Genomic DNA, 27,104 nt, shown 5'->3' with positions numbered 1-27,104 from the left:
GCTAAACTGAAACTGTACCCATTAAACAACAACTCCCCAATACCCTTCTCCCAGCCCTTGCAACCACCATTCTACTTTCTGTCTCTAGGAATTTGGCTGCTCTGTCATATAAAAAAATCACTCAGTATTTGTCTTTTCGTGACTGGCTTATTTCACTTAGCATAATTCTTGGTCTGTTTTTATCCAGTCACCTCCAAGGACTAAAATCCTCTATTGTTACTATTGAGAGGAAAAAATCTAAAATCCTCAGTCCGGCATTCAAAGCCTTCAGTCTGGCATTTATAACGCTTCAAGCCGTCACCTCCCCGTGTTTTTCTGTGGGGCCTTTGCTCCAGCCAGAGTCCACCCACGCTCTTGCCTCCATGCTTTTGCCTGCGCTGCTCCCTCTGCATCCCTTTCTTCTTGCCTCCTCCTCATGAGCCTACCCCCAGCCCACCTCCGTTCTGGGTCACACGCACCCCTTCCAGGAAATTGGCAGTGACCTTTCTGGATCAGGGTGGACGTGTCCTTTTCTGAATTGGTGCCCCTTTTCTATTTTATTTTATTTATTTACTTTTTTGCTGAGGAAGATTCGCTCTGAGCTAATGCCTGTCACCAACCTTCTTTTTGCTTGAGGAAGATTCGCCCTGAGCTAACATCTGTTGCCAGTCTTCCTCTACTTTATACGTGGGTTGCTGCCACAGCAGGGCTGCTGATGAGTGGTGTAGGTCGGCACCCAGGAACTGAACCTGGGCTGCCGAAGCGGAGTGTGCCGAACTTAACCACTAGGCCACAGGGCCAGCCCCTTGCTGCCTCTTTTTAAATGTGAAACCCCATACTACTACTGTGGTTTGCATTCTCTGGTCTTGTTCATTAAGCCTTTCTCTGTAAAAATCTTTGTTTTCTTTGCTTCCCCAACTGGATTGTGACTTAGCATTATGGGCTGTGTTACTTGTCATGGTCCTGCATATTAGCAGTGTCCTTGGTGGGGAGTAGGTACTCAGAGATTTGCTGAAAGAATAAACACCTGTGCTTACATTTAGGTTTTCAGTCGTTTGGAAGTCTCTGTGTATAACCACCTGGTGCATTTGTTCAACTTCTCTCCCTGTTTTTCTCCTAACCGCTGTTAGAGAGTTCCAGTGAATCCGAGTGTGAGTCCGACGAGGACAGCACCTGTTCTAGCAGCTCAGACTCTGAAGTTTTTGACGTCATTGCAGAAATCAAACGCAAAAAGGCCCATCCTGACCGGCTTCACGATGAACTGTGGTACAATGACCCAGGCCAGGTGAGCACGTGTTTGTGTTCTTGCTATGAAGCCTGCAAACCCACACATCACATTTATGACTCCAGGCTTGGAAGGTGCATGTTGGTTGGTATTGAAACTGATTTTTACTCTCAGGTTGTGTGTCATTCTTCAGAGCTTATTTCTTTTCAGCTTCCAAGTTCAGCTCCAAAGCATAAGCACCAGAGCAACTGTTCCTTGAATCATATTTGAGGATGCTTGTAAATTCTGTGTTAGGGAGCAGGATAATGGCGTTGCCTCATTGAGCTTGTAGACAAGGAAGGAGACAAACAGTAAGACGAGGGAGAGAGCACTTGTAGGTCTTTTTTTTTGGTGAGGAAGATTAGCCCTGAGATAACATCTGTTGCCAATCCTCCTCTTTTTGCTTAGGAAGATTGGCCCTGGGCTAACATCTGTGCCCATCTTCCTCTACTTTATATTTGGGACACCTGCCTCAGCATGGCTTGATTAGCGGTGCCTAGGTCTGCGCCCGGGATCTGACCCTGGGAACCCTAGGCTGCTGAAGCGGAGCATGTGAACTTCACCACCATGCCACTGGGCCGGCCCCTGTAGGTCTTTTTAAAAGCAGTTCATCTGGAAGATATCTTGCAGCCATATAGTAAACAATGTCTTAAGTCCTATAAGACTTCATATTTCTTAGTTGGTAATAGTCACGATTCTTTGTAACTTATCTTTCTTGTCAAGCATGTTTGAGCTATTGATGTCAAAGCTAGACAGTCATTTTTATTTTTACTTACTGTTTTATTATGAAGTAATACATAATACAAAATAGTATCTTTATAAAAGATCTGGATTTTCCAAATATACAGTACATACAAAAATAGTATCTTTAATGCATTTGAAGTTATTAAGCATAATAAAATATATACCTATAAAAAGATGATTTAAAATTTATATTTTGTAAATAAATTCATACCATTCTATATTAATTTGAATTCTTTTCTCCTGGTTCTTGTTAGATGACAGCTATCTAAATTTTTTTTTCTTGATAAAATTAATATAGTTAGAATGCCTGACAGAAGTGCACTTTGTGGTCCCTTTGCTTTCTTGGAATTGAGTAGAAATGTTTGCAAATTGTCAATGCATTTTGAAACTTGCTTTGATATATTAATCATGTATATGACCTCTTTAAACAGCTTTAGTGAGTTATATTCATGTACCATACAATTTACGCACTTAAAATGTATAATTCGATATTTTTTAGTATATTCACAGGATTGTACAACCATCATGACAATCTAATTTTAGAGCGTTTTCATCTCCCCCAAGAGAAATCCTGTGTCCATCAGTAGTAACTCCCTTTCCCTGTATGTGGTCTTTCTAAGGGACTGTTGTTCTTCTAGCAAGAAGCCTATCCCTTGGTTTCTGAGGTTTCTTATTCCTATCGGAGTTTTACCAGGGCCTTCTGTCTAGTCTCACCATTTGGTTTTGTGTCCTCTGTACAGTTGAGCCTTATAAAGGGCAGAGTTGCATCGGGGCCCAGACCCTGGTAAAAGGCGGGAATGTAGGATGTCCGTCTGCTTCCCTGGAAATCAGTGAGCGCTAAGTGATTTTCCCCTTTTTTTCCATCACAACAAGTTGTGACCAGCATTAGGAGTGTGTTGTGACTTTTGAGGCAATGCCATCACATCTCTGTTTGCCAGCTGTTCCTTTGGATAATATCTTAACAAGGTAGATTTTTAGGTAGCAATGTTTTTTCCTCTGCTGCACCACCTGGAGCTTTAGATTTCCCAAAAGGATAAAGAAAGTTATGGTTTTTCACTTTAATATTTATTTTCAAAGTTTTATTGAGATATTTTCATTGGACACAATGAGTTAGAAATCCCTAGAACTTTAAAGAAGTATGTGTGTGTATATATATAAATTATATATGTGTTGTAATATGTGTTATATAAATATATATTTTTTAATTAATACAAAGAGAGTGAGACATGGAGCTCCACTTCCCCATTCTCCATGCTGTGGTCTTCTTTTTGATTCACGATTACCATTTATATTAAATAAACTCATGAAACTGGCTTTTAAGGACATTTAAGATTTTGACCTCAGTTCTGCTTCTTTGGTCTTCTCGCTCACATAAATGATCCATTCCATTTAGCTGGGTCTCATGGCCCTGGAGCATAAAAAGCTTTCTTCCTTCTCTCTTCTCATGCTGGTGTCTCATGTAGAATAGCCATCTTCTTTTTCTGTCGTCTTCAGCCCTTCACATTTCATCTCTTTGAAGCTGGTGGTATCTCCATCTGGGCTGTTTTTTTTCCTTTTTCTTTAAAATTGCTAAGCATATCATATGTATTCTCATATTCCTCGAGGACGTGGATGCTGAGCTATTTATCACCCTCACTCCCCCCATAATGCTTAGCAGTCATCTTTCTATCCAAGAAGCATGCAGGAATTATTCACTTATTGAATCACGTGGGTGGAGTTTATGACAGTAAAATGAATTCAGGTGAAAAAAACAGACATAGGCTCACCTAATTAGTGTTGAAAGTTTTTCTGGTTCTAGTAGGCATTTTCTTCTCTTTGCTTCAGATACCTTTAGGTTTCTCTTTTGAAAACATTTAATCTGCAGGTCACCTTCAAAGCATTCTATGTGTTCCTTCAGGATATAAAATATGCTTTTCTTTTGTGAAAGAGTCATTTTTCCTGCAATAAGAAATAGGACACACATACTGGAAAGTGGTAGGAGATGATGGGGGCACACAGTGTGCTGACGTTGATATTTTCTGCTTGGCTGCACAAATAACCCAGGAATCCAGCATTGTCATACAGTTTCCCTTTATCAGACAATATAGACAGTTTGCAGCTTTATTGGTTTTGGAACATCCGTTTAATCTTCTAACTGTGACAGCCTCTTCATAGCTTCAGTACTTACGACATTAAAACCCACACAGTTTCCGAGGCATCATCGTGCATGGTGTGGATTTCCCCCCCAATAAAAACGAATTATATTCTATTTCTGACAGATGAATGATGGACCACTCTGCAAATGCAGCGCAAAAGCGAGACGCACAGGAATTAGGCACAGCATTTATCCCGGAGAAGAGGTAACGGTTTTGGGTTATTATATTTGTAAGTGCTGAGAAGCCAGAAATAGACAGATGTTGTTGCTATTCTTTTCCCCATAAATGAAATAATACCATCGAAATAGTCTTTTCATATTCCCTTATAGTCTCTATTACTGATAATTGGAGAAGAAAAGTTTTGGGGGTGCGTTTTGGGGGTGGAGTGGGGAGTGTTATCAAGGAAACTTTAAAGAGTTTGAGAAGGTTCATTATTTAAAATAGGCAAGGTGTATTTGAGTTGTTTTTTATTATTTTAATTATCCTAAAACTGTACATATTTTTTTCATGTTTTTATTATAAGTGGTTATGAATTACCCTGGAGAAATGATCTTACTAAGGCGCTGTAAGACCCACGTTCTTTTTCCTTTGGGGTATATAAGGGTATGCTGTTGTCTTTGTTAGTCTGTCATGCCCACTAAACTGTGAGTAGCACATGGACTGTTTGATCTGTGTACCCCAGCCCCTGGTTTGTCAGGAACTCTCCAAATATGTTTGACTGAATGAGTTGAATAACTTTCACAGAGTTATATATAACTACTCCCTTTCAATTATTTTCCTTCATTTTCCCCATTATCTTTTATATTTAAGTTATTTTTATTAATCCCAGGATTGTCACTTTATGATTCAACACATTATGTTTAAACATAGCATATGTAAATCCTTAATTCCTATTTAAAACTTGTTTGAGGCCATAACAATAACTGGAATAAAGACTATGAGATAGTGATGGATATTTTGAACTATTTGCCTTGCTTTTACCGCATTGGTCTTTGAAAGTTGGCAAGCGTAGCAAGGAACTGTGGGACAAGATCTGCCCTTTGGGAGTGTCCATGCATGTGCCTCCGGTTGGGATCTCTGAAAGCAGGTGCTGCAGTGGAGTTTGGGGTGCGAGATGTTTATCAGGGATTAGGCGAGAAGAGACTGGAGGCAGGATTGAGCAGAGGGAGAAGTCCACTGTGATGGGCCTGATAAAGCCTGGCTTGTTGGAATTGTCTTGAATCAGGCTGGAATGGCCTTCATACCCCTGTCTCCCTCTGTCCCCAGAGCAGGCTGCCCCAGGAAGGGCATGACCTTGGGGGAAGGGGCCCTGCAGCAGAGGCTGGAGGAACCGACGGCTGCAGGCTGTCTGCTGACTGCTCTCCCCACAGTTGGGCAGCACGCCCTTCCTTAAAAGGAGATCTGGGTGGACGGTGGTGCTGGCTGAGGACCTGCAGACAGGAAAACTTAGAGTACATGTTTATTACTGTGAAAGCAAACTTCTGGCCTTTTTAAGATGGATGAGGCCTGTGTAGTCAACTTCCTACCAAGTGGCAGGTTGGTCTCCTCAAGGAATGGCCATTTGGGGGGCCCAGCATTGGTCATTGTAGGTGGCTGATTGGACGTTTGGCAGTGGCAGTTAGCCTAGCTAGCTTAGCCTTGGTAGGTGGGGTCCATGCTGTTGGGCTCACGTGAAGCCTCCATCTGTGCTGCTGTGGCCACTTCATTCATGTGCCCATCCTGTCAACTCTGGGTAGCTGATGACCGAGGCTGGCTGACACTCTCTGGCCGAGTCATTTTGTCAGCTAGGTGGTTTAGTGCCTCTTCCATGGTGGGTGCTCTCCGAGGGACATCCACATGTGATATAGAGATCGTCGTGCTCACTCTCGTTTGTCCACCCGCAAGTCTCTACCCCAAGACCTTCTTATCCCTGATCTTCCGATCTTTTTCCTTCTAGGCCTCTGACCAGCTGGCATGGCCACTTGCTTCTGCCATGAGTCCATCTATATTCTAACCTCAGGCTCCTTCTCTTTCCACACAAAGTGGATGACCAGGTACACCGCCTGAAACTCTGCCCAGTGGGAAGATTTTCCCTCATCGCTGTCTTTCAAAGCCGTCCCTGAATGAGGCTGCAGCACAGTCTGTTTCCAGCTTGCACCCCCTTACTACTTGACCCATTTGCAAACCAAGCTTGGGCTTTTCCCTCTGCTTTCGTCCTTCCATCCTTAGTCGTCAGCTGGGGGCGGGGTGCGGGTGCAACAACGGTGGGCCGCCTGCTCATGCAGCTTGTTTGTGCCCGTTGCTCTTGTATGTGCTTGATTCTGGATGTTCCATCTCCATCTTATGATGGATTGTTGCTGGTCCTGCCCAAACTTATGCCTGTGTGGGTCTGGCAGAACCCAGCTTATGACAGGCAGTTCCAGCACGTGTCTATGTGCTGTCCCTTGGCCGTGCCTTCCATATCTACAGGGCCCAGTAGCACACCAGGAGTTGTTTTTCAAAGGCATGTAATTCCTCACTGTAGATGGCATGGCTTTACTCCAGAGTCTCAGAGACCAGCATTGTGATTCTCTCAGTGTGGCCACGAACTCCTCTCAGCATCCTTTCCCAGCAAGAATGTAGGATCTGCTGAATTGTATGGCCCCTGCAGCGGGGCTGCTTGCACCGCAGCCTGGAACCGCTGAGGTTTTCTCACCTGAGCTGCACTCACAGCTGGCAGCCGTTTGTGCCACTCTGTAGGTGGACTGCAGCAACATTCCTAGGTGGGGATTATGCTGCCTCCTGAACCTGAACAGGCCCACCTGGTGTTGTGTTTCCTTCTTCATTGTAGGAGGTGGAAGGTGCAGTAATTTGTCTTTTACTTTGGATGGATGTCTTGGCACTCCCCAGACTGCTGACTCCTAAAATGGTGTGGCCGTGGTAGGCCCCTGAAGCTTGGTAGGGTTTCTCTCTCACCCTCTGGAGTATGTGTGTTTTACCAAGGCTTTTAGCTTGATCCACATAATAATGTCACAGATGCAATGGAGCGATATAATGTTCTGCAGTGTGTCTAGAAGGACTGTATTATGACAGTGACTGGGAGAGTTAACACAGCCTGGTGGCAAAACTGTAAATGTTGTCTGTTCCATGTGAATGTGAACCATTTCTGATCCTCATTCTGATTGGGATAGAAGAGAATGTGTTGAGCAAATCAGTTGCTGCATACCTTGTACCCGAGGTCGTATTAATTTGCTCCAGCTAAGCTACAACACCTGGCACAGCAGGTGCCATCAGGATTACTTATTGGTAGAGTTTGTGGTAGTCTGTAGTCATCCCTCAGGGTCTATTTGGTTTCTTCAGGGGCAAGATTGGTAAATTAAACAGAGATGTGATAGGGATCATCACCCCTGTGTCATTTGGATCCTTAAAGATGGCACTAATCTCCACCGTCCCCCCAGAACGATAGTGGTTTTTTTTTTGGGGGTCAGGAAGATTAGCCCTGAGCTAACATCTATTGCCAGTCCTCCTCTTTTTGCTGATGAAGATTGGTCCTAGGCTAACATCCGTGCCTATCTTCCTCTACTTTATATGTGGGACGCCTGCCACAGCATGGCTTGATGAGCGGTGTGTAGGTCCGCGCCCAGGATCCGAACCCGCGAACTCTGGGCTGCCAAAGTGGAGCACCTGAACTTAACCACTATGCCACCGACCTGGCCCCCGATACTGACAGGGGGCCCAGGTTGGGGGTGGTGGTAATTTTAGTGGCTTCTGCTTGACCTTTCACATTATGATGGCTCCTACTCCACACATCAAAGACCTAGCGTGGGGTGGCACTATTTGCCAATTTTGTCAATTCCAATGATACATTCAAGGACCGGGGAAATGACCACTGGGTGAATATGTGGACTCAGTGGACCAGTACTGTAAGCCAGACCTTGGCCAAGATTCTGTTTACTACCTTGGCCTCATATCCCCAACTCTAACAGGGGATGCATACAGTCTCTGAGTATCAGTGTTGATTCAGATGCTGTGTCCAACACTCCTTGAACTTTCTGGCTTCCCCTTTCACCAGTGTACAGTTACCCGGGTATATGGCCTTAGGCTCCTTTGGGGAAGAACGGGGTTATCATGACCATTTTTGCTTGTAATGGTGTTGCAGGACGCTTCCTCCTGGGATCCAGTCACCTCTTCAGTCAATGGATTTCAGTCCAAAAATTCGGTCAGGTCTGGAGCTGGTCAAGGGATCATGACTGGTTATTGGAGTAACCTACAGCCTCTTGGTTATCCTTTTGTGATTTCTTCTGTTGGTACAGATTAAGTAGTACTCTTGTCAGCTACCCATTTATTTTATACCTAAGGACTCCATGTTCTGTTAACTACTTCCATGAGTCTTTGTGAGTCAGACCCCCTTGGCTGCCTCTTCAGTCTTGCTGGTCATAATGATAATTATGCAACCTGGCTTCTAACAATTAGCCCCACCATCTGGCTTCTCTTGTTTCAGAGTCCTGTCATCCCCATTGCTATCAGCAAGCTCTGCTCTGTGACCATTTCTCTTACGGTCAGCCCTGGCCTGCAGAAGAGGCCACCACTGATCTTCCTAGTGATGCTGGTACCCGTTTACCAGCACATTCCTTTTGGCCTTGGTAAATAGCATGTCCTCTGGGCCTTCCCATGGAATATGATTAGCTGGTATATTTTTCAGTCATAGATCTTATATCCTTTCCAATGTGGCCACTTTCTTGAGTCTTTGAATTCCTTCCTTCTCTATCTGGCCTGGGAATTTTGGTATTTTAACTTCACTCAGTGTGGGCCATCACTCTTTCATGCTTTTAGGAGACATTCTATTAGGGAGTTCCCACTATCTCCAGGCGTCCTTGAATCCTGAATGCTCCCATGTCAATAAACTTCCCCAACCGGTTTTATGTTCCGGCCCTTTTGATTAAGGACTCTCAGCATCTGGTCCTGCATAGTCTCCTGCTGCTGGCACGTGCTGGCTAGTTCTTGCAGCTTTTTGGGGATATAATTTCTCCTCCCAGCACCTCCCCAGCTGGGTTATGCTGTGAAATGACCCTAATTGTAGGTCTGTTGGCCAGGAGGAGAGACTGATTGGGCACCGGGTGGGTGGGCAGCAATCATGCCTTGCAGGGTCTTCCATTGTCTTCAGACACAGGTTAAGTGCTTGCTCTTAATAGATAGGGATGGGCCACCTCTGAAGAGGCAGAAGGTTTAGAGGAGTCTGGGGAGTCAGAACTTATGTGTCTTCATCCCAGGTTTCCAGGTTCCTGACATTGGTAACAGACCTACCTTGGTTGGCTGTTAATTGTCTTAAGTTCCTCCCACTTTGACTGGTAAGCCCTGGGCTTGGTCGTGGCTCTCTGACCTTTCACTGCAGATGAGAGCTTCTTTGTGTCCCTCCCACAGCCTCTCTGGCTTTCACATCTGGCTTTTAGTTGCCTTTCTTCCTCCTCGGCTGCTACATTTCTGTAAAGCAGTGGTTCTTCAAGTGACGTCTTCTTTTTTTTTTTTTTTTTTGTGAGGAGATCAGCCCTGTGCTAACATCTGCCAATCCTCCTCTTTTTTTGCTGAGGAAGACTTGCGCTGGGCTAACATCCGTGCCCATCTTCCTCCACTTTATATGGGACGCCACCACAGCATGGCTTGCCAAGCAGTGCGTTGGTGCGTGCCCGGGATCCAAACCGGCGAACCCTGGGCCGCCGCGGCAGAGCGCGCGCACTTAACCGCCTGTGCCACCGGGCTGGCCTCCAAGTGACGTCTTCTGATTAGTATCAGCATCACCTGGGAACTTGTTAGAAATGCAGATGCTCAGCCTGCCTGAGCTGCTGAATCAGCAAGTCTGGAGGTGGGGAGCACGCAATCCGAGATTTAGCAAGCTTTCCAGGTGATTTCAAGGGACACTGAAGAACACTGTAGAGCATCAGTGGTGCTTAGCAGTAGCCATCCATCCCATTATCCTTATAGCTACCATTCTCTCATAGTCTTAAACACCTGGTACACTGCACTTGCCTCCACTGGTACAACCTCCTAATTCACCATCTTTGAAAGTTTCAATTGCCATGCCATCTGGTGCCAGGGTTTGTGTGCTCCACCTACTACCATGATGGGGTCCTCATCACCAGCTGGGTGGTAAGTGATTCAGCTCCAAAACCCCATCTTCTCTCCTGTTTTCTTGGATCACTTCTAGTACCAATTGTCACACATTGGATTCTCCAGATGCATCTCCAGAAGCAGATGCTAAGATGGAGTTTGGGGTGCATGAGATTTCTTAGGGATCTTTGCCTGTGAAAGGGAGAGGGTGTAAGCAGGATTGGACAGAGGGATTAGTGGAACTATGAGTCAGCCCCATCAACCTGGTTGTGATCTATGGAGTGAGCATTGCCCATGTGAGTTGGGCTGTAGTGGTTGGGCGTTTATACCTCTGCCTTGCTCAGTACCTGATATGGGCCACGCCTGACATCAGATGAGGGAGCTCTGCAGCTGACACAGATCCTGAAGGAGCAGACAGATGGAGACTTTCTTCTGTCCACGATCTGCGCAGTGGGTGGCAAGTCCTTCCTTGAAAGGTGGTCTGGGTCACACGTTTATGTCTATCACAACGTACCCAGTGATTCCACTGATGCTTCTTTCGCTCGCTGTTTTCCTTTTCCTGTCTTAAGCTCCATGCATATTCTGTTCTGCCACCTCTGTGCTTCCTTTGTTTCTGGTCCCTTCTATTTTTACTGAGCATATTTAAGCCTTTCACTGTTTTTTTCCCCCTATCGAAACCTACTGCTCTTACTTCTGAGATTATTCTTCTCACTTTTTTTTTTTTTTTCAGTTTGTTGGAAGTGTAGCCACAGGTCAATTATTGTGTGATTTTATAAATAAAAGGAAGATGGTCATAGAAATTTAGATCTAGAAAGATCTTTATGTTGTCTGAATCCCTTGTATTGCGCGTGAGGAAATGGGTTGAATACCGGTGACCATCTAGCCTTTTTTAATTCATCTAGTTAATGGTAAAGTGAATACTCTTCTTTCCTACCAGTCTATGAAGAAGCACATATAAAACCTCTTTTGTCAGATGTGAATCTAAAAAATACAGTCTATTTTTAAATAAAAATATTTTACTACTTTACTTTTAAACTCACTTTTGTTTTTTCCCCTCAGGCCATCAAGCCCTGTCGTCCAATGACCAACAATGCTGGTAGACTTTTCCACTATCGGATTACAGTCTCCCCTCCTACAAACTTTTTAGTAAGTTCCTAATAAAACCAGATTTTGTTTATTTTAAAATATAAATAGATTGAATGTGTATAAATAAGTTAAAATGTGAATAGGCTAAAAACTGATTCAGTTCTTAAATGTTCTTTCTTTTTAAAAATATTATGTTGATAAAATTGGCGTTTATCATAATGACTTTTATTTTGGCTTCCTGTCACTATACTGCTTTCCTGTACCTTTTTTCATTTATATTGTTGGTACCACATAATAGCCAAATTCATAATAGCCATTGAATTATAGAGCTATTCATTGGAGCTATGGAGTTGGAAAAATGTGTACAACACCTTTACATCTCTTAAAGATCAGCTAATAGGACCAGCCCTGGTGACCTAGTGGTTAAGTTTGGCGCACTCTGCTTTGGCAGCCCAGGTTCGGTTCCCTAGTGTGGACCTGCACCACTTGTCGGTGGCCATCCTGTGGCAGTGGCCCACTTACAAAATAGTGGAAGGTTGGTAACAGATGTTAGCTCAGGGCAAATCTTCCTCAGCAAAAAAAAAAAAAAAAAAAAAAAGGGAAAAGAGTCAGCTAATAGCTTATATATTATCTAGTGATCCAAACAAGAAAATCTGTTGTATTTATGACAGTAATAATAATACCTAATATTTGTTAACTATGGTATGGGGCACCATTCTAAGTGTTTGACATGTATAAACTTAGTTCTCAGGACAAACCGATGAAGCAGGTATTATTATCCCCATTATACAGATGGGGCAGTAGTCCATATTTTACAGATGAGGTTAAGTAACTTGTTCAAGATTATTCAGGTCGTCAGTGGCAGAGTGGGGATTTGAACCTGGGTAGTGTGACTCCAGTGTGCATGGCTATATGCTATTCCACTATGCTATATTGCCTTTCACAGTACAAAATTTATTATTTCTGGTTACTTGCATCATCAAGAGATTTTAAGTTCAAGATTAGATTATTATTACATATTTCAACAACTTTATTGAGATATAATTCATATCCTGATGGATTTCTGCAGATGCAAATCATGTCGTTTATTTAATGCGTGCTTTGTGTTTCTGTTTGCTTTTAGACTGACAGGCCAACCGTTATAGAATATGATGATCATGAGTATATTTTTGAAGGATTTTCTATGTTTGCACACGCCCCCCTGACCAATGTAAGTATATGCTAATTGGCTGGCTTTCTCTTTCCCTGTACCGCCTTCCCTCCCTTCATTCTTTCTTTCTAAAAGCCAAAATAAATTTCTTTTCATCTGACTTCTAAGTAACATTTACTTTGCGTCCCTCTACATGAGCTGCAGGAAGTCTGAAGCAGTGTGTCGGGGGGAGTGTGACATCTGAGCTAATGAGTCACAGGTTTGGTCCACATTAAATGGTGTAAGTAAACGTGTCAGAATAAGATTTTGAGAGTGTGAAAGATTGAAAAAGAAGGATAAACTGTGGAGTAATGTGTCAAAGCTATTTTGGGTTGGGTGTCCTTCAAAAGAAAGTTGGAAAGTTTTAAGGAGAAGCTATTATGTAGTCTCTGAGCAATAGAAAAAGAAATAGAGCTTGTTCAAGACATCTGGACCCTGAATTAATTTCATACCGTTTTCTGCTTTTGAATCCCAGGAATATGTCTTCTTTAAGAATCTTTGACATACAGGGCCGGCTCCGTGGCTTGGCGGTTAAGTGCGCGCGCTCTGGTGCTGGCGGCCCGGGTTCGGATCCCGGGCGCGCCCCGAGGCACCACTTCTCCGTCCAACGCGAGGCCGAGTCCCACGTACAGCAACTAGAAGGATGTGAACCTATGACATACAACTGTCTACTGGGGCTTTGGGGGGAAAAAAATGAATAAATAAAATCTTTAAAAAAAAAAAAAAAAAAAAGAATCTTTGACATACAGATCTGTGATATTTTTATAAAGGTATTAAGTCTGCTTTGTTGATAATCAGTTCAAATGGAAGTTCTGTTATCTATGAGTCAAAATCTTTCTGTCTCAAAGCTGGCAGTCTTGGGAATTGTCTTACTTATTCCATATTTCAGTTGGACGTAGAGTAGAATTCACTGGCGGCTCAGGAAGGGAGTGTAGCAGTGTACTTTACCCAGTCTAGACACTGTTAGAGAACTTACTGAATTATAGCTGTGGTATATCTACATCAAAATAGAATGCTCTTTAATCCTTTCTGGTTTGGTTATAAGAAATTACATCTTCAGTTTGAAAAGTTATTTTAGTACTGTTTACTTAAAACGTGAAACTGTTCTGTTGGAGAGTAAAGAATAAAATCTTTACCTAACTTTGTTCCTATCATTCTTTTTTTCTTTATAAGTAGACATGATTCTATAGTAGTGATACTAATTTGAAACAAATTGTTTTTTTAATGCGATTTTCTTTATTCCACAGTGTATTTTATCCTAGAGAATTTTCTTGGTGAAGATGATTACATTGTAAATGTAAAAATGAAATCTTTTGATAATACATATTACATTAGTCTTCAGGGTGGACCATAATGTAGAAAAGGGTGTAATATGCAACCATTATTTTTCTTTTAATTGCGGTATTATTGACATATAACATTAGTTTCAGATGTACAATATAATGATTCAATATTTGTATATATTGTGAAATGATCACCACAATAAGTCTAGTTAACATCCATACATAGTTACAGAATTTTATATTGGACCATTCTTAAACAATCTTTATGAAAAGGCACTGGGAGGTTTTTGAATTTTGAAAGTTTCTTTGCTTTTTTTTTTCTTAATGTCTCAACGAGGCATTCAAACCCTTTGTTACACCAAATCTTACAGTCTTAGAGTTGGAAAGACCTTTAGAAGTCATCTAGTCCAACTCCCCCATACAGAATGAATTTCTCTCTTTTTTTTTCTCAGAGGGCTTGCAAATACAAATAGTTTAGTTACTATGAAAATATTTAAAATTATCTGTGTTATCTCTTAATTCCCTAGAGGTAATATAGAGCTCATTTTAACTTTTAGGATCGCCTTAATCAAGAAGGAAAGCAGTGTGGTTTCAAGAGACCAGGGTTTAAACATGAGTGAATTCCACTTACTAGCTGTGTGATTTTTTTTTTTTTTTTTAAAGATTTTATTTATTTATTTTCCCCCCAAAGCCCCAGTAGATAGTTGTATGTCGCAGTTGCACATCCTTCTAGTTGCTCTATGTGGGACGCAGCCTCAGCATGGCCGGAGAAGTGGTGCGTCAGTGCGCGCCCGGGATCCGAACCCGGCCCGCCAGCAGCAGAGCGCGTGCACTTAACCGCTAAGCCACGGGGCCGGCCCCAACTAGCTGTGTGATTTGACATTTCAATCTTTATAAGCCTTGATTTTTCTCATCTGTGAGATAGAGATATTAGTGTAGCAATCTTACCAGCTTTTGTGAAAAATAAATGAGATGCCACGTGAAAAGTATCTATCATGGTGTTTGGCATATAATAACATATCAGCACTTCTTATTTTGGATAAGATGTCAGACAGACCTGGGTTTGAGTCTTTCTTCTAATTCTTTTTTTTTTTTGTAACTAATTCTTAATATTTATGTGACCTTGGATGAGTGATTCTTTGAGCTTTATCAAAGCCCCTCAGTACAAGGGTTGGCACTGAGAGGCTGCTAATGCTAAATTAATTGCAGTTGTTATTGTTATAAAATAAAGGACAGGACTGAAAAATTCCTGGCTTCAGCATATATTTCATATAAATATTTAAGTTCTCAAAATTTGAGAACTTAACTCTGTAATGAGAAGATAAGCCCCATCATTTATGTTAGAGATGTTGATAAAATAAATCGAGTTTTAAGCTGTGTTGTACAGTTCATAGGAATTAGATCCATCAAAGGCCTCTTGAATTTGAAATAGCCTCCCAAGAAAAAGAATTATTAAATCGCTTACTGATTTGATTCATTTTCTTGCTAGAGAGAGCACATCAGCAAGAAGGGCATGCAAATGATGGTAATGTTAGAATCTCAACCAAGTCTCGTTCCCACAAGTTCTCTTAAGGTCTTCTTGAATTGAAGTGGATTGAAAGGCTTGTTGACTAAGTATAGCATTCCAGGAGAATTTTATCTTTTTATGTAGTACATTTGCTGTTACTTACAATACCTGATGTTATTAAGGACTTTGACAACGTAACTAAAGTTATAAAGATATATGTATTAGATGCATAATATCTTATCTCGTCCTCAAAAGCACCCGAAAGCCACATGATCATTTCCTTTTCCATTTCCAGTGGCCCCACCACCTTCGATTTAGTCATTCTGTGCCTGGAAGTAGTAGAGTTAGAATATAGAAGTTTAGGGAGGGTTTTTTTGTTTGTTTTTGGTAGGATGAGGTGGGAGTTAGTGTCAGTCAGTATTGAAACATGTTTTAAAAAATGATGGTAGGCATTTATATTATTTGATTGGCCAGTTGAGTTCCCAATCAATTGAGCTTTCACTAGGTAGGAAAATGACAAGTTCTCTTTGAGTCTTAGAGAGAGACGAAAGTTTGAATAGAAAAGGAGATCCTGCCTTCCCAAGTTTGTGTCTGAGAAGGACTCTAGTGGCATGGATAAGAGCCCAAAAGAAAATAAAGTGTGCATAACAGAAGAGGTCAAAAAAGGAATTCCAAAAAGTGATTTTAGTTGAAATGATATAGGGAAAGGACTGTACTTGCATAAATCATCCAGCAGAGTTGTGTTTGCATGTGGTAAAAGGAGTCAAGTTTACACTTTTGCTCTTTCTCTGCCCACCTCTTGACTACTCCCAAGAGCTCTGGTCCTTTTCTCTCCTGGATACTCTCTCCCTGAGTAATGCAATCTCACTCGTGGTTTTTCCTTCCTTGTATATACTCTGATCCCCACCAAATTGATATTTATAGCTGTGACATATGGCTCGGTGCTCCACACTCAAATTTCTGATTGCCTATTGGACATACCCACCTTGATGTCCCCTCAGATACCTCACCCTCAACCTGTGTGAAACTGAACTCGTCATCTTCCCTGCATATTGAGTTTGAGATACTCAGGGGACAGCCTATGCATTTCTTTTTATTAATGCCATTGTGATCTATCTGGTCACTTAGGCCAGAAACCTAGAAATTATCCTCTATTCTGTCTTCTCTCTCACTTCTACGTGAGGACAGTCACTGTATATTTCAGTAACATCTCCTATGTTTAAATTTTTCCCCTCTTTTCCAATCTTCCCTTCATTTGGCTTTTCATTAGACTCCAGTCTGGTCTTCTGGTCTCCTACCTTGCTCCCCTATAAACCGTTCCCACACCATTTACATAGCAACCCATCCAAAATGTAGACTATGATAGTCTCTTACTGAAAGTACTTGATTGACTCGTTGTTGCTATAAGGATAAGCCCTGAATCCTTAGCATGGTTTATGATGTCTGCATAAAATAGTTCATACTTTGCTGTCTAGAATCACCTTGCTTCTCTCTCCATGCACTTCACTCCTGAACAGCTGAATGGCTTGTTCTTCCCCCGGCTCCCTGTTGTCTGCCTTGCTGGAAACTGAACACCTGCTCTTCCCCAGCTTAGTTTTTCTGGATGACCTGGAAAATCCCTCCCCATCTTTGAAGACTCAACTCAGATGTTAACCTCCTTTTTGGTTCTTTTGCACTTTATACTTTTTTGTTTGCCTATTTATTTTTTACTTGCACTTGTAAGTTACATTATATCATAGTCTATTTATGCTTGTTTACATGCCTTTCCTTCTCCTTTAGATTCTTACCTTTTAAAAAAGGTAGGGGCTGTGGCTTATTTTAGAGTAACTATGAACCTAACATAGTTGTTAGCAAAGAATAGGTATTTAAAAAACATGAGTAATGCACAAATTTGTAACTCTCAAATATTTTTAAATTATTGTAGGAATAAAGAAGAACTTAAAAATGATAGTGGCCTTAGCATGTTGCTTCAGTTGGTTTAGAACTCATTATCATGAAAAGGTTGAAAATGGATCTCTTTAAAGTTAATTATGACTTTCACTCAAATTAGCCAGTATCCTTTAAAAAATAAAAGAAAGAAAAGCTCTGAAGATCTCAACTTCATTTCCGAGAAAAAGATTTCCAGTAGATGGCATTATAAGACTATTTTTGTTTCTCTTACCATTCCTTTTGCTGGTAGCATTAAAATTTGTTTCTTTCTGATTGCTATGGTTTGTAAAAACGATTTCATCTGTATGAAATCGTCTCATGGACAGATCGAGCGGCCAGAAAAGCCTACCTAACACATCTATAGGGCTTCTGAGTCTATTTTCCGCAGCTAGTCAGCCAAGCCACTGCAGTAACTTCACACCCTCCCTTTCTCGTTGCTTCCTTCATTCAAAAATATACTTACGGAAAACCTATTATGTCTAGGCACTAGGCTAGTGTCTGATGATACACTGGTAGAACAAGACAGATGTGGATTTATTTCATCTGAGCCTTCCTTCATTTTCACACATACCCTGAGTATTAGTACAGGTAATGAGAGGTGTTTACTCTAGTGGCTTAGAGCTGGGGTCTAGAGCAAGATTTTCATTTTTTTTTTCCTTTGCTGAGGAAGGTTTGCCCTGAGCTGACATCCGCTGCCAGTCTTCCTCTTTTTTGTATGTGAGCTGTCACCACGGTGTGGCCGCTCACCAATGAGTGGCATAGGTCCGTACCCTGGAACTGAACCCGGGCTGCCAAAGTGGAGTGCACCGATCTTAACCAGTAGGCCATGAGGGCTGGCCCTAGAGAAGATTTTCTAATTCACCAACCACCTGTTACCTTAGGCAAGCTATCTGATGACTCTACCGTAGCTTCCTCTACTATACAGTGGAGATGGTAGTTGTACCTGCCTCATAGGGATGGTTACATGCATGACAATATGTGAAGCAGTGAAACAGTGCCTGGATCATTAAGTGTTAAGTATTATTATTTTTATTACCATGTTTGCTTTTGCTCCAGAGTCAGGTAGGCAGCATCAGTTGTGTGTATTTCAGTGACTTGTGAATCTATAACTGATGAGGTGTCAGTCTGCTATCTCTGATCTGTGTGAAGAGCCGAAGATTCTGAAGGATTTTAAAAACCTGAGAAAAAGTATTTAATGGTGGTTTTATTAATTCTTTAGAGGTGATGTGTTTGGTTTTAATGGGTTCTTGTCATGTTTGTGTTGCTGCTGTTAACACAGTTAATTAAGCACCAACGTTGTGCAGGTTTCCTGTAGAGGCCGGGCCAGCTGGGTTCCTGCTGTTACAGTCCAGCACTTGTGGTCCAGCTTCGTGTGCAGTATTGTTAGCAGCTTAGACTAAGGTGCAACTTTCTCATTTGGTTCATGGCCTCCTGGGTCAGGTAGCAAGCAAGTGTGCAATGTGAGCCTGCAGGAAGGTATATGGAACTGAACCTCTCATTCTTATTATTGCAGATTCCACTGTGTAAAGTAATTAGATTCAACATAGACTACACGATTCATTTCATTGAAGAGATGATGCCTGAGGTAAGGGAAAAGATTATTTAACAGCTTGATGTAGTTTGCTCTTTTGTTTATTCCTCACTTACATCTTTAAAGCATTGAACTTGGCCAGCTCTGGCTCTTTGCCGTGGGAATACCCCTAAAGTATTGTGTTCACTGTTGGGAGGGTTGGTGACATGTAGCTCTAGGAACAAGGTTAAAATTTGGGTCATCTTTCAACTTGTTGGCCTATTTTTGAACCCATTTCTCCTCGTGTTCTATCTGCTGATCGTAACTTACATCTGTTTCTAGTTGGATAGGGGACAGATTTTGGTTACTGGTTGTTATCAGAGAGGAAATTAGAATCGTGAAACTGAATCTGATAGCTATTGGAGTAATCTTATTCATTATCTCCAATGACAAGATCAATGCTTGGTTCATTTTTCTTCCCATATATTTACATATTTTTCCTAATTGTTTTTCATTGCAGATGCTCAGCAGCAGATTTGTCTAAATATATGCAAGTGGTTTAAAATTCCAAAGCAAGATTAATGTGAATCTCAAAATGATTCATTGCTTGATCTTGAATTTAGTGGTGTCAACAAATCACACTAAGAAATAACAACTAGACAGCAAAGACGCTTGTGCACTGAACATTGTGTTGGAGTCGGGGTCGATTTCCTGAGCCCCTGGCTTTTCTTGCAAACCTTGTTTAACAGTGCAGCTCTGTCATGGGCAGTGGAGCACCGAGGGGGAATTGATGAGCATGACACACATGCTTAGTCTGCACCTATTTCATTCTGAGCAAGTCCTGCTAATTCTACCTGTCTTTCCAAAAGAATTAAAGAGAAAGGGCTGCCCCTTCATTCTCCAGCTTAGGGCTTTTTTGCTTCCTTTTGATTTTTAAGGTCATAAGACTTCGTTTGCTATTGTAAAAGTTTATGACTTCTGGCGTATCTCACGCAAGGTGATTTATGAACCCCAAGCCATACCAGTAGGAGGAAGAATTATGAGACAAGTCTCACTTGCAAATATATCATCCGTTAAGCTTGTTTACAGGAGAAATTTTGGTACACAGTTTTGTAGTTTTTCTTAGCCGTTTATTTGCCTTTATTAAGAATTTGAACTTTTTTGGTACAAAAGACCTCTTTAATGGTAATTCTGTAATAGTGATTCTCAGTGTTTTTGGGAAGTGGGGGTGAGCCGGGGTGAAGTGAGGGGGACATACCTATCAGAGCCTGCTGGCGTGTGTTTGTAATTTAAATTAACAAAAAGCCCCCAGGAGATTCTGATATGTTTTACAATTGGGCTAGAATAATATGACATAAAGGAGACTTGAATTTTTAAATTTCACATGATTTTATTTGTACATTGGGAAGGGCTGAGTTCACATTTTCTTAGGAATTCTAATGGCATTCTTGCCTACTTCATTTATGTCTCAAACCCACGAGCTATTGTAGGACCGTGGCCAAGCTTTTTAGGAAACTACGTGGTTTTAGTGTAGTTTCAGTGGACACTTTTTAAGACACTTGACTAGAACAAGTTGATCCTGCAGTTAATATATATTTTCAGTACTACAGTAATTTGATTTTGGTTTATTTTTCAGAATTTTTGTGTAAAAGGACTTGAACTCTTTTCATTATTCCTATTCAGAGATATTTTGGAGTTGTATGACTGGAATCTTAAAGGTAAATAATAAGGTTTAAAGAAAATGTAATGCTTGTAGACGAATGTTGTGGTATATGTGAAAACTCTTATAAAAGTGGGGGAACATAGTTGAAATTCCTTTTATTTTTGAAATCCCCAGGAAAGCATGTGTTATTCATAGGAATGCTTGCTCTCATTTGACACAACTAAGTTCTTATGGGGCTCATTTTAGTACAATTTGACAGTGTCCGTTACTGCAGATTACCATTATCCATTACCTAACTGATACCTAAGAAGATGGTATTAGTTATTATGAGTAACTACCTTGATTTATGTGTATTAGGGAAAAACTCATTAGTTAATGTTTTAAATCTTTTGAACCTGACTGTAATAAACTTCTTCCAAGATGACAGTTTATTAAAACAGAACTGCAGTTAGCCTTTAAAACACACACATACACTGTGAGCCACATCGATTCAAAACTGGACACTTGGTTCTTGGATAATTGTTTGCTTTATTGGAAGTGTCTATATTCCAGCAGACATTTACTTATTTATTTTTACAACAGTATATTGATGAGTGGCTTCTCAAACCAAGTTTTTAATAGTATTTTGCTCTTTTTTTCCCAGTTGTATTGATTAAAATGGAAAGGAATTAAAACACAAGCCTGTTATATCATGCAACAGTTCAGTTATAACAAAAATCTTTATATTTTTGAATTTCTAAAACTAGTTTTACCGTATATACCGTATATCATGTACATCCTTGGGGCTTTCCTTCTCCTCTTGACTTGGGGAGTCTCCTCACTGCAGTCTTCATTGCATGTTTGCGATGGCAGTTTGTGGCATGTTTGTGGCAGTTACCATATGATTGATGTAGCTGTTGAGGAGAAGTGGGGGGGGCGGTGTTTTTTATGTCCCTACTTTTGGTGTTTTTTTTGTAAGTATCATAAATCTTAGGAATTAAGTTGCAATGTTTGTTTCCTAAAGCTGTTTTATTTATTTTTCCTTTCCTTTCACTTGTTTGCTTTAGGTCCTTTATTTGAAGATAGTCCTCCCTGCTGCCCAAGATTTCACTTCATGCCACGTTTTGTAAGATTTCTTCCAGGTAAATCTTTTGGCTTGTCCGTGACCTAGTGAGAGAGTGTGTCTGAGAATAAGCCTGCCATTCTTCTTTGAGTCTTGAGGGACAGCTTCCCCACCTCAGACACTGTTAATTATCTACTTCTCAGGTCAGGCATGAAAATGTAAAATTATACACGCTGATTTATACTCCTGCATAATTTATGGTAGCCACAAATCAGATGAGCAGTAGGAGAATTGATTTATAAATTTTGAAAACTTACTTGATAAAATATCGTGCAAGTTTTAAAATTAATATGGAAAAATACATGAGGCTTAAAAAATGCATACAGTGAATTGAAAAACAATCAGTATAAAATTTTATATACAATGTGATTATAACTATGCTAAAAAATTACTGCAATAATAGTTGTATTAAGATAGTGGTATTTATAGGTTTTTTTTTTCTATTTTTTTGGTACATTTAATTCATTTTACAGTGGAAAAAACAATTTATTCTCACTAAATTAAAATTTGTAAGTAAATATGTAACTTTTATGTTTTTTTAAGTACTATTTTAACTGTCTTTAAATTTTTTTCAAGAGTCTAGCCATGAGATTTGGTATTGTATTTAGTGTTTTTAAAAATGGTTGGGTTTTGGGCCGGCCCCGTGGCTTAGCAGTTAAGTGCGCGCGCTCCGCTACTGGTGGCCCGGGTTCGGATCCTGGGCGCGAACTGACTCACTGCTTCTCCGGCCATGCTGAGGCCGCATCCCACATGCAGCAACTAGAAGGGTGTGCAACTATGACGTACAACTATCTATTGGGGCTTTGGGGAGAGAAAGGAAAAAAAAAAAAAGGAGGAGGAGGATTGGCAATAGATGTTAGCTCAGAGCCAGTCTTCCTCAGCAAAAAAAGGAGGATTAGCATGGATGTAAGCTCAGGGCTGATCTTCCTCACACACAAAAAAAATGGTTGGGTTTTTAGTGAAATCTTTGGATACCTTTTTGTTTGCAAAATCTTCACCACTGTAAGTGAACTCAACCCTAGAACCTCATTCCATCATCTCACTTTCCAGTGACATCTTTCCATACTTCCAGCCTCTCATGCCCTTATTGCCTTTGCTTCCGCTTGAATCTCCCCTTTTCTCCCCGTGTACAGCTGCCTTTCTTTGCTTTCTCGCTTAAGTCCCATGCTGACTTGTATCTCTCAGCTCTAGTAGCCTCAGCCCCTTGTACTAACCACCACCTTCGATGGAAATGTCAGTTCAACCACTTGCCTTTTCTTCTCCTATATGTGGGCCACTCAGTGATACTGGAGAAAAGAATTTGGCTGCTGCGATAGATCTGTGGTCTCCAGTTTCAGCTGGGGAGTTTTTCAGTGTATAAGCTTTCTGGCCACATCTGCAGAAATTCAGCCCTATGTTGATGCTCTCCTGTTCATTCCTCTTGTCCTACTTGTCTCCCGCATGCCTCAGAACTCTCCTTTGAGCCTGTCAGACTCTGCTCTGTTGACAGCCCGGCTCTGCTTCGGCACCCTACCTCCTCTATCCCTGTCCCCGTCCTCTCTAGCTGCTGATGCCCAAGCCAGCCTCTGAAAGGCCAAATCCAGGGGACATGCTTCAGTTTTGGTCTCCTCCCTAGTGTGATACGTGGGCTCTTCACCTTGTCTGTCTGCTGAACTCGCCTTACTTTCCTCCTAGCTCTCTGATTGGTCCTTTGTGGCTTTTGTTTCTTATCTACTCATTCTAGTTTAGATTTTCCTCAAGATTTTGTGCTTGATATGCTTTCCTCAGTCCAGACACTCATGACGATGGCTTATTTTTATTTTAGGATAGTGTTACTCCTGTTTTTAGTATTCTTGTTAATGTTTATTTTGTGTGGAAAATGCATTCAAAAGCTTTTCTCCTTTGTACATCTGGTTTTATTTTACGGAGAAGTCCTTTTTTTCTTTTCAAGTGAATGCATCTTTGATTTTATAATGGAGCTTTAGCAGTAAACTTACTAGAAAATGGTGTTAGAGTGAGTTTGTTGGAAAGCCTTTCCTTTCCTTGTCTATCTGCCTCTGGGCATTTTATGACCAAACAAGTATCTAAGAGAAAGTAGACAGTTTAAAAAATCACCTTAAAGAAGAATCTTAGGTCAGGTGGGATTTCAACCCTCACAAAATGTTTCTCGTATGTGGGGATAACATTTAGGTTGTCATAAAGAAAAAAGGTCTATTGATTTATTTTTAAACAGGATTTACTCTGTCATTAGACTTCCTTTTGAAAATATATGTATTAAAAAAACCCTGAAGGATACAGAAAAATAGCTAACATATAGAATGCATTTTGGTATTGGGTGGCAAGTTGTGGTTGATTTGTTTTTTCACAATATGACTTCATTAAAGATCTTAAAAGAAAATGGTGAATTAAAAAGAAAAACATTTTGATATATATTTTCATTTTTTTATGTGCATAGGCTTTTTTTACATAGTTATCATCATCCTAATATATGATTTGCATCCTGATTTTTAATAGATCATTAGGCAAAGGGATATTTTTAAAGATCATGATACGTAGTGCCAAATTTCTTGTCAAAAGAATCACATCAGTTTATGTTATCATGAAAAATGCATCATTAGTCTTCACATTTTGGACTCTCCTTCCTTCTTTTCCTCACTCCTTTCTTCTTCCTTTTTAAAATTGTTATCTGTAGCTCAGTGAGGCTAAGGAGTAAACAGTGTCTGTCTTGTTATATCAATGCTAACATACTACTTGGCACATAGCAGGGACTCAATAAATGCTTATTTACTGACTTTAATCAGTCATAGTAGTGCCTTAGTTAAATATTCATGTATTTTATTTCTAACGATATGGAATGTGCTTTTCAAACATTCTTTGGTATTGGCTCTCATTTTTCAATAGTAAACATTTGATTGAAGTATAACATAAATACTGAAAAGTGCACATATCATAAATGTAAGACTCAGTGAATTTTCATGAAGTGAATATGACCATGTACTCAGCACCCAGGTCAAGATCACTAGTACCCAAGAGCAGCCCCTCAAGGGTATTCTGACTTGAAAACACCATGTATTAGTTTTACCTGTTTTTAAATTATAAAAATTAGAATTACTTAGATTTTTTTGTTCTTCTTTTGTATTATGTGTTTTTGAGACACCTGTTGTTAGTTAACTGTAGTTGGCGTGTTCTCATTTCTATGTAGTATTATATGGTATGACTAAATTAAGACATATTTAACCTATCTGTGGTTAATGGACATTTGGGTATTTTCAGTTTTTGGCTCTTTCACTAACATACATATGTTCACAAAACACTTGCACGTGCCTTTTGGTGAGCACATATTTATGCTTTACTATTGCGGTTAGGTACCTAGGAGTGGAAATTCTGAATGTGTTTATATTAAGCTTTGTAGATACTTTCAAACAGTTTCCAAAGTGATTGTACCATTTTACCTTCCCACCAGCAGTTATGTATGAGAGTTCAAGTCATTCCACATTCTCACTAGCGTAGGCATTTTCCTTTCTTTTTCAAGTTAGCCATTCTGATGAGTGTTCAGAGGTATCACATTAGGGTTTTAATTTTCTCTTCCCTCGTGACTAATGAAATGGAGCTCCATTTCGTCTATTAATTGGCTATTTGGATATTGTTTTTTGAAGTGCCTGCTCAAGTCTTTAGCCCATGTTTCTATTGGGTTCTGTCTGCCTTTTTCTCATTTATTTATAGGTATTTTTTATATATATTATATATTATATCTTTTGTCAGATAAATATATTGCCAATACCTTCTCTGTGGATTGCTTTTTCACCATCTTAATGGTGATTTTTGATGAACAGGACTTCTTAATTTTAATCTGTTTTGAATTTGTTTTTACAATTGGTATGAGATATGTGTTGATTCATTATTTTCAATATGGATATCCAATTGACCCAGCACAGTTTACTGAAAAGACCATTCTTTCTTCGCAGAATTGAAATGTTACCTTTGCCCTTAATTGGGTTGACTGTGTGCGCGCGTGAGGTTGCATGCGTGCGTGCGAGCGTGTGTGTATATACAAACAATGCAAAAGTGTATGAAGTAAAAAAGTGAACACCCCCTTCTAGATATGTGAGAATGAGTAGGTGCTATAAATGGTTTGATTTGTATTTGTTGTAACCTTATAGGGAGAATTGTGCTTTTTTTCTTTAAGTGGGATAACACTAAATATGTTACACAGATTGCTCTTTTTACTCAACTCTTTCAGACATCCTCTATATAAATGCATTGCTTCGTTCTTTAACACTTATGTAGCATTCCATAGTATGAATGGACATGAATTTTTTTGACAGTTCTTCTAGGGTGAATATTTTGTAGGTCTCTATTTTTTCCCTATGACATATAAATACTTCAGAGATAGTCCTGGGCCTCTATTCTTTTGCATTTGTAAGAGTGTTTCTGTAAGGTAGAATTCTAGAAGTGATACTATTTGTTAAGACAGTATGCACATTTTAAATTTAGAAAGATATTGGCCAAATTCTCTCTAGAAAGTAGGACATAATTTGTAGTTCTGACCAACAGTTTTTGATAGTACCCTTTTTCTGTACACTTGGCAACACTGGATATTACTAGTCTGCTATGGTTTTGTCCATCTGATAGGTAAAAAGTCATCTCATTGTTAGTATTTGCATCTTACTTGAACTCCTATGAGAATGAGCAGCTTTCATATATTTCAGGTATTTCCTGGTCCTCTCATTCTCATTTGCTTTTCATTTATATCAGTTTGTTATAAGATCTAATTGAAAGTTTATCAGTCATAATTTTTTTCCATTTTTCCAGTTTGCCTGTTTTGAAGACAACTGTCTCAGGTGCTTTATACAAATTTAAGCGTATGCTTTATCCAAAATTAAGCGTATAGTTTAAACTAAGGATTATTCAGTGCAGTCAGTTTACCAGAAGTCAAATTGCAGAACAGCCAGTTTTTTGAGATTTTAAGAATTTTCTCAAATTTTTGTTTATTTCCTATCCCTGTCTCTACCTCTGGTAGCCAAACAGTTGATATGAATTCTCCTAGGGCCAGTTTAAGGTTTTATTCTGACTGAAGCTGGGGCTGGGGCTAGGGCAGGGCATAATTCAAGATAGGAAGGCCGCATTTAGGGGAAAGCCTGTTCATTGCTTATAGCATCGCTGTAATAAAGCTTTGAAAATCTTGAATCAATTTTGCAAATTGATTATCTAGCAGATTGACTTTTGGAAATTGCTCCATCCTGGAGAAGTACTTCTCAGGTATGGCTGACAGAGGGCCAGAGGGTGGGAGAGTATTTCAAAATTCCCAGGGAGGCAAAGTGTAGTTTGAAAAAAGATCAATTGATATAGCATCTTAATATAACTTTATGTTTGGAAAGTCTAGAAAATACCCGTTAAATAAATTTTCAAAAATAAGATTATATAAAGGCATCTTAGTAGGAATACACAGGAGACACAGTAATGCAGTTATACAGTTATTCTCAGTGTAGGGAAAAAGGAAGGTATTTTTACATTTTCTTGTCACGCTGTTGAGAAATAGTTGTTTAACCAGCCATATACTTAACACAAATTCCCTAACAAATTGCTCCCCCTCCCTGATAACCATATAAATAATCAAGCAATGTAAACTGAGAGAATTGGGTCTCTAAGAAACAGTTTATAAAGTCTGTCA

General features: G+C 40.1%; 1 protein-coding gene across 5 annotated transcripts in view; it reads left to right on the top strand.

Annotated features, from left to right (window-relative positions):
* The window catches only part of DROSHA (drosha ribonuclease III), a 119,079-nt gene that overhangs the window by 21,371 nt on the left and 70,604 nt on the right, over window positions 1-27,104 (top strand). For all 5 annotated transcript variants that reach the window (XM_014781559.2, XM_014781557.2, XM_014781558.2 and 2 more), the window contains 7 exons: window positions 1,110-1,264; window positions 4,246-4,326; window positions 11,245-11,331; window positions 12,395-12,481; window positions 18,693-18,764; window positions 20,326-20,407; window positions 21,399-21,473. In XM_014781559.2, coding sequence (XP_014637045.1) covers window positions 1,110-1,264; window positions 4,246-4,326; window positions 11,245-11,331; window positions 12,395-12,481; window positions 18,693-18,764; window positions 20,326-20,407; window positions 21,399-21,473 — 639 coding nt within the window. The remainder of the gene's footprint in view (window positions 1-1,109; window positions 1,265-4,245; window positions 4,327-11,244; window positions 11,332-12,394; window positions 12,482-18,692; window positions 18,765-20,325; window positions 20,408-21,398; window positions 21,474-27,104) is intronic.

Source organism: Ceratotherium simum, chromosome 18, assembly GCF_057802395.1.
Source record: "Ceratotherium simum simum isolate JZ-2026a chromosome 18, ASM5780239v1, whole genome shotgun sequence".
In the NCBI taxonomy this organism is placed as follows: Eukaryota; Metazoa; Chordata; class Mammalia; order Perissodactyla; family Rhinocerotidae; genus Ceratotherium; species Ceratotherium simum.
The sequence above is the reverse complement of the archived record's forward strand: the minus strand, read 5'-3'. Positions and strand labels throughout refer to the sequence as shown.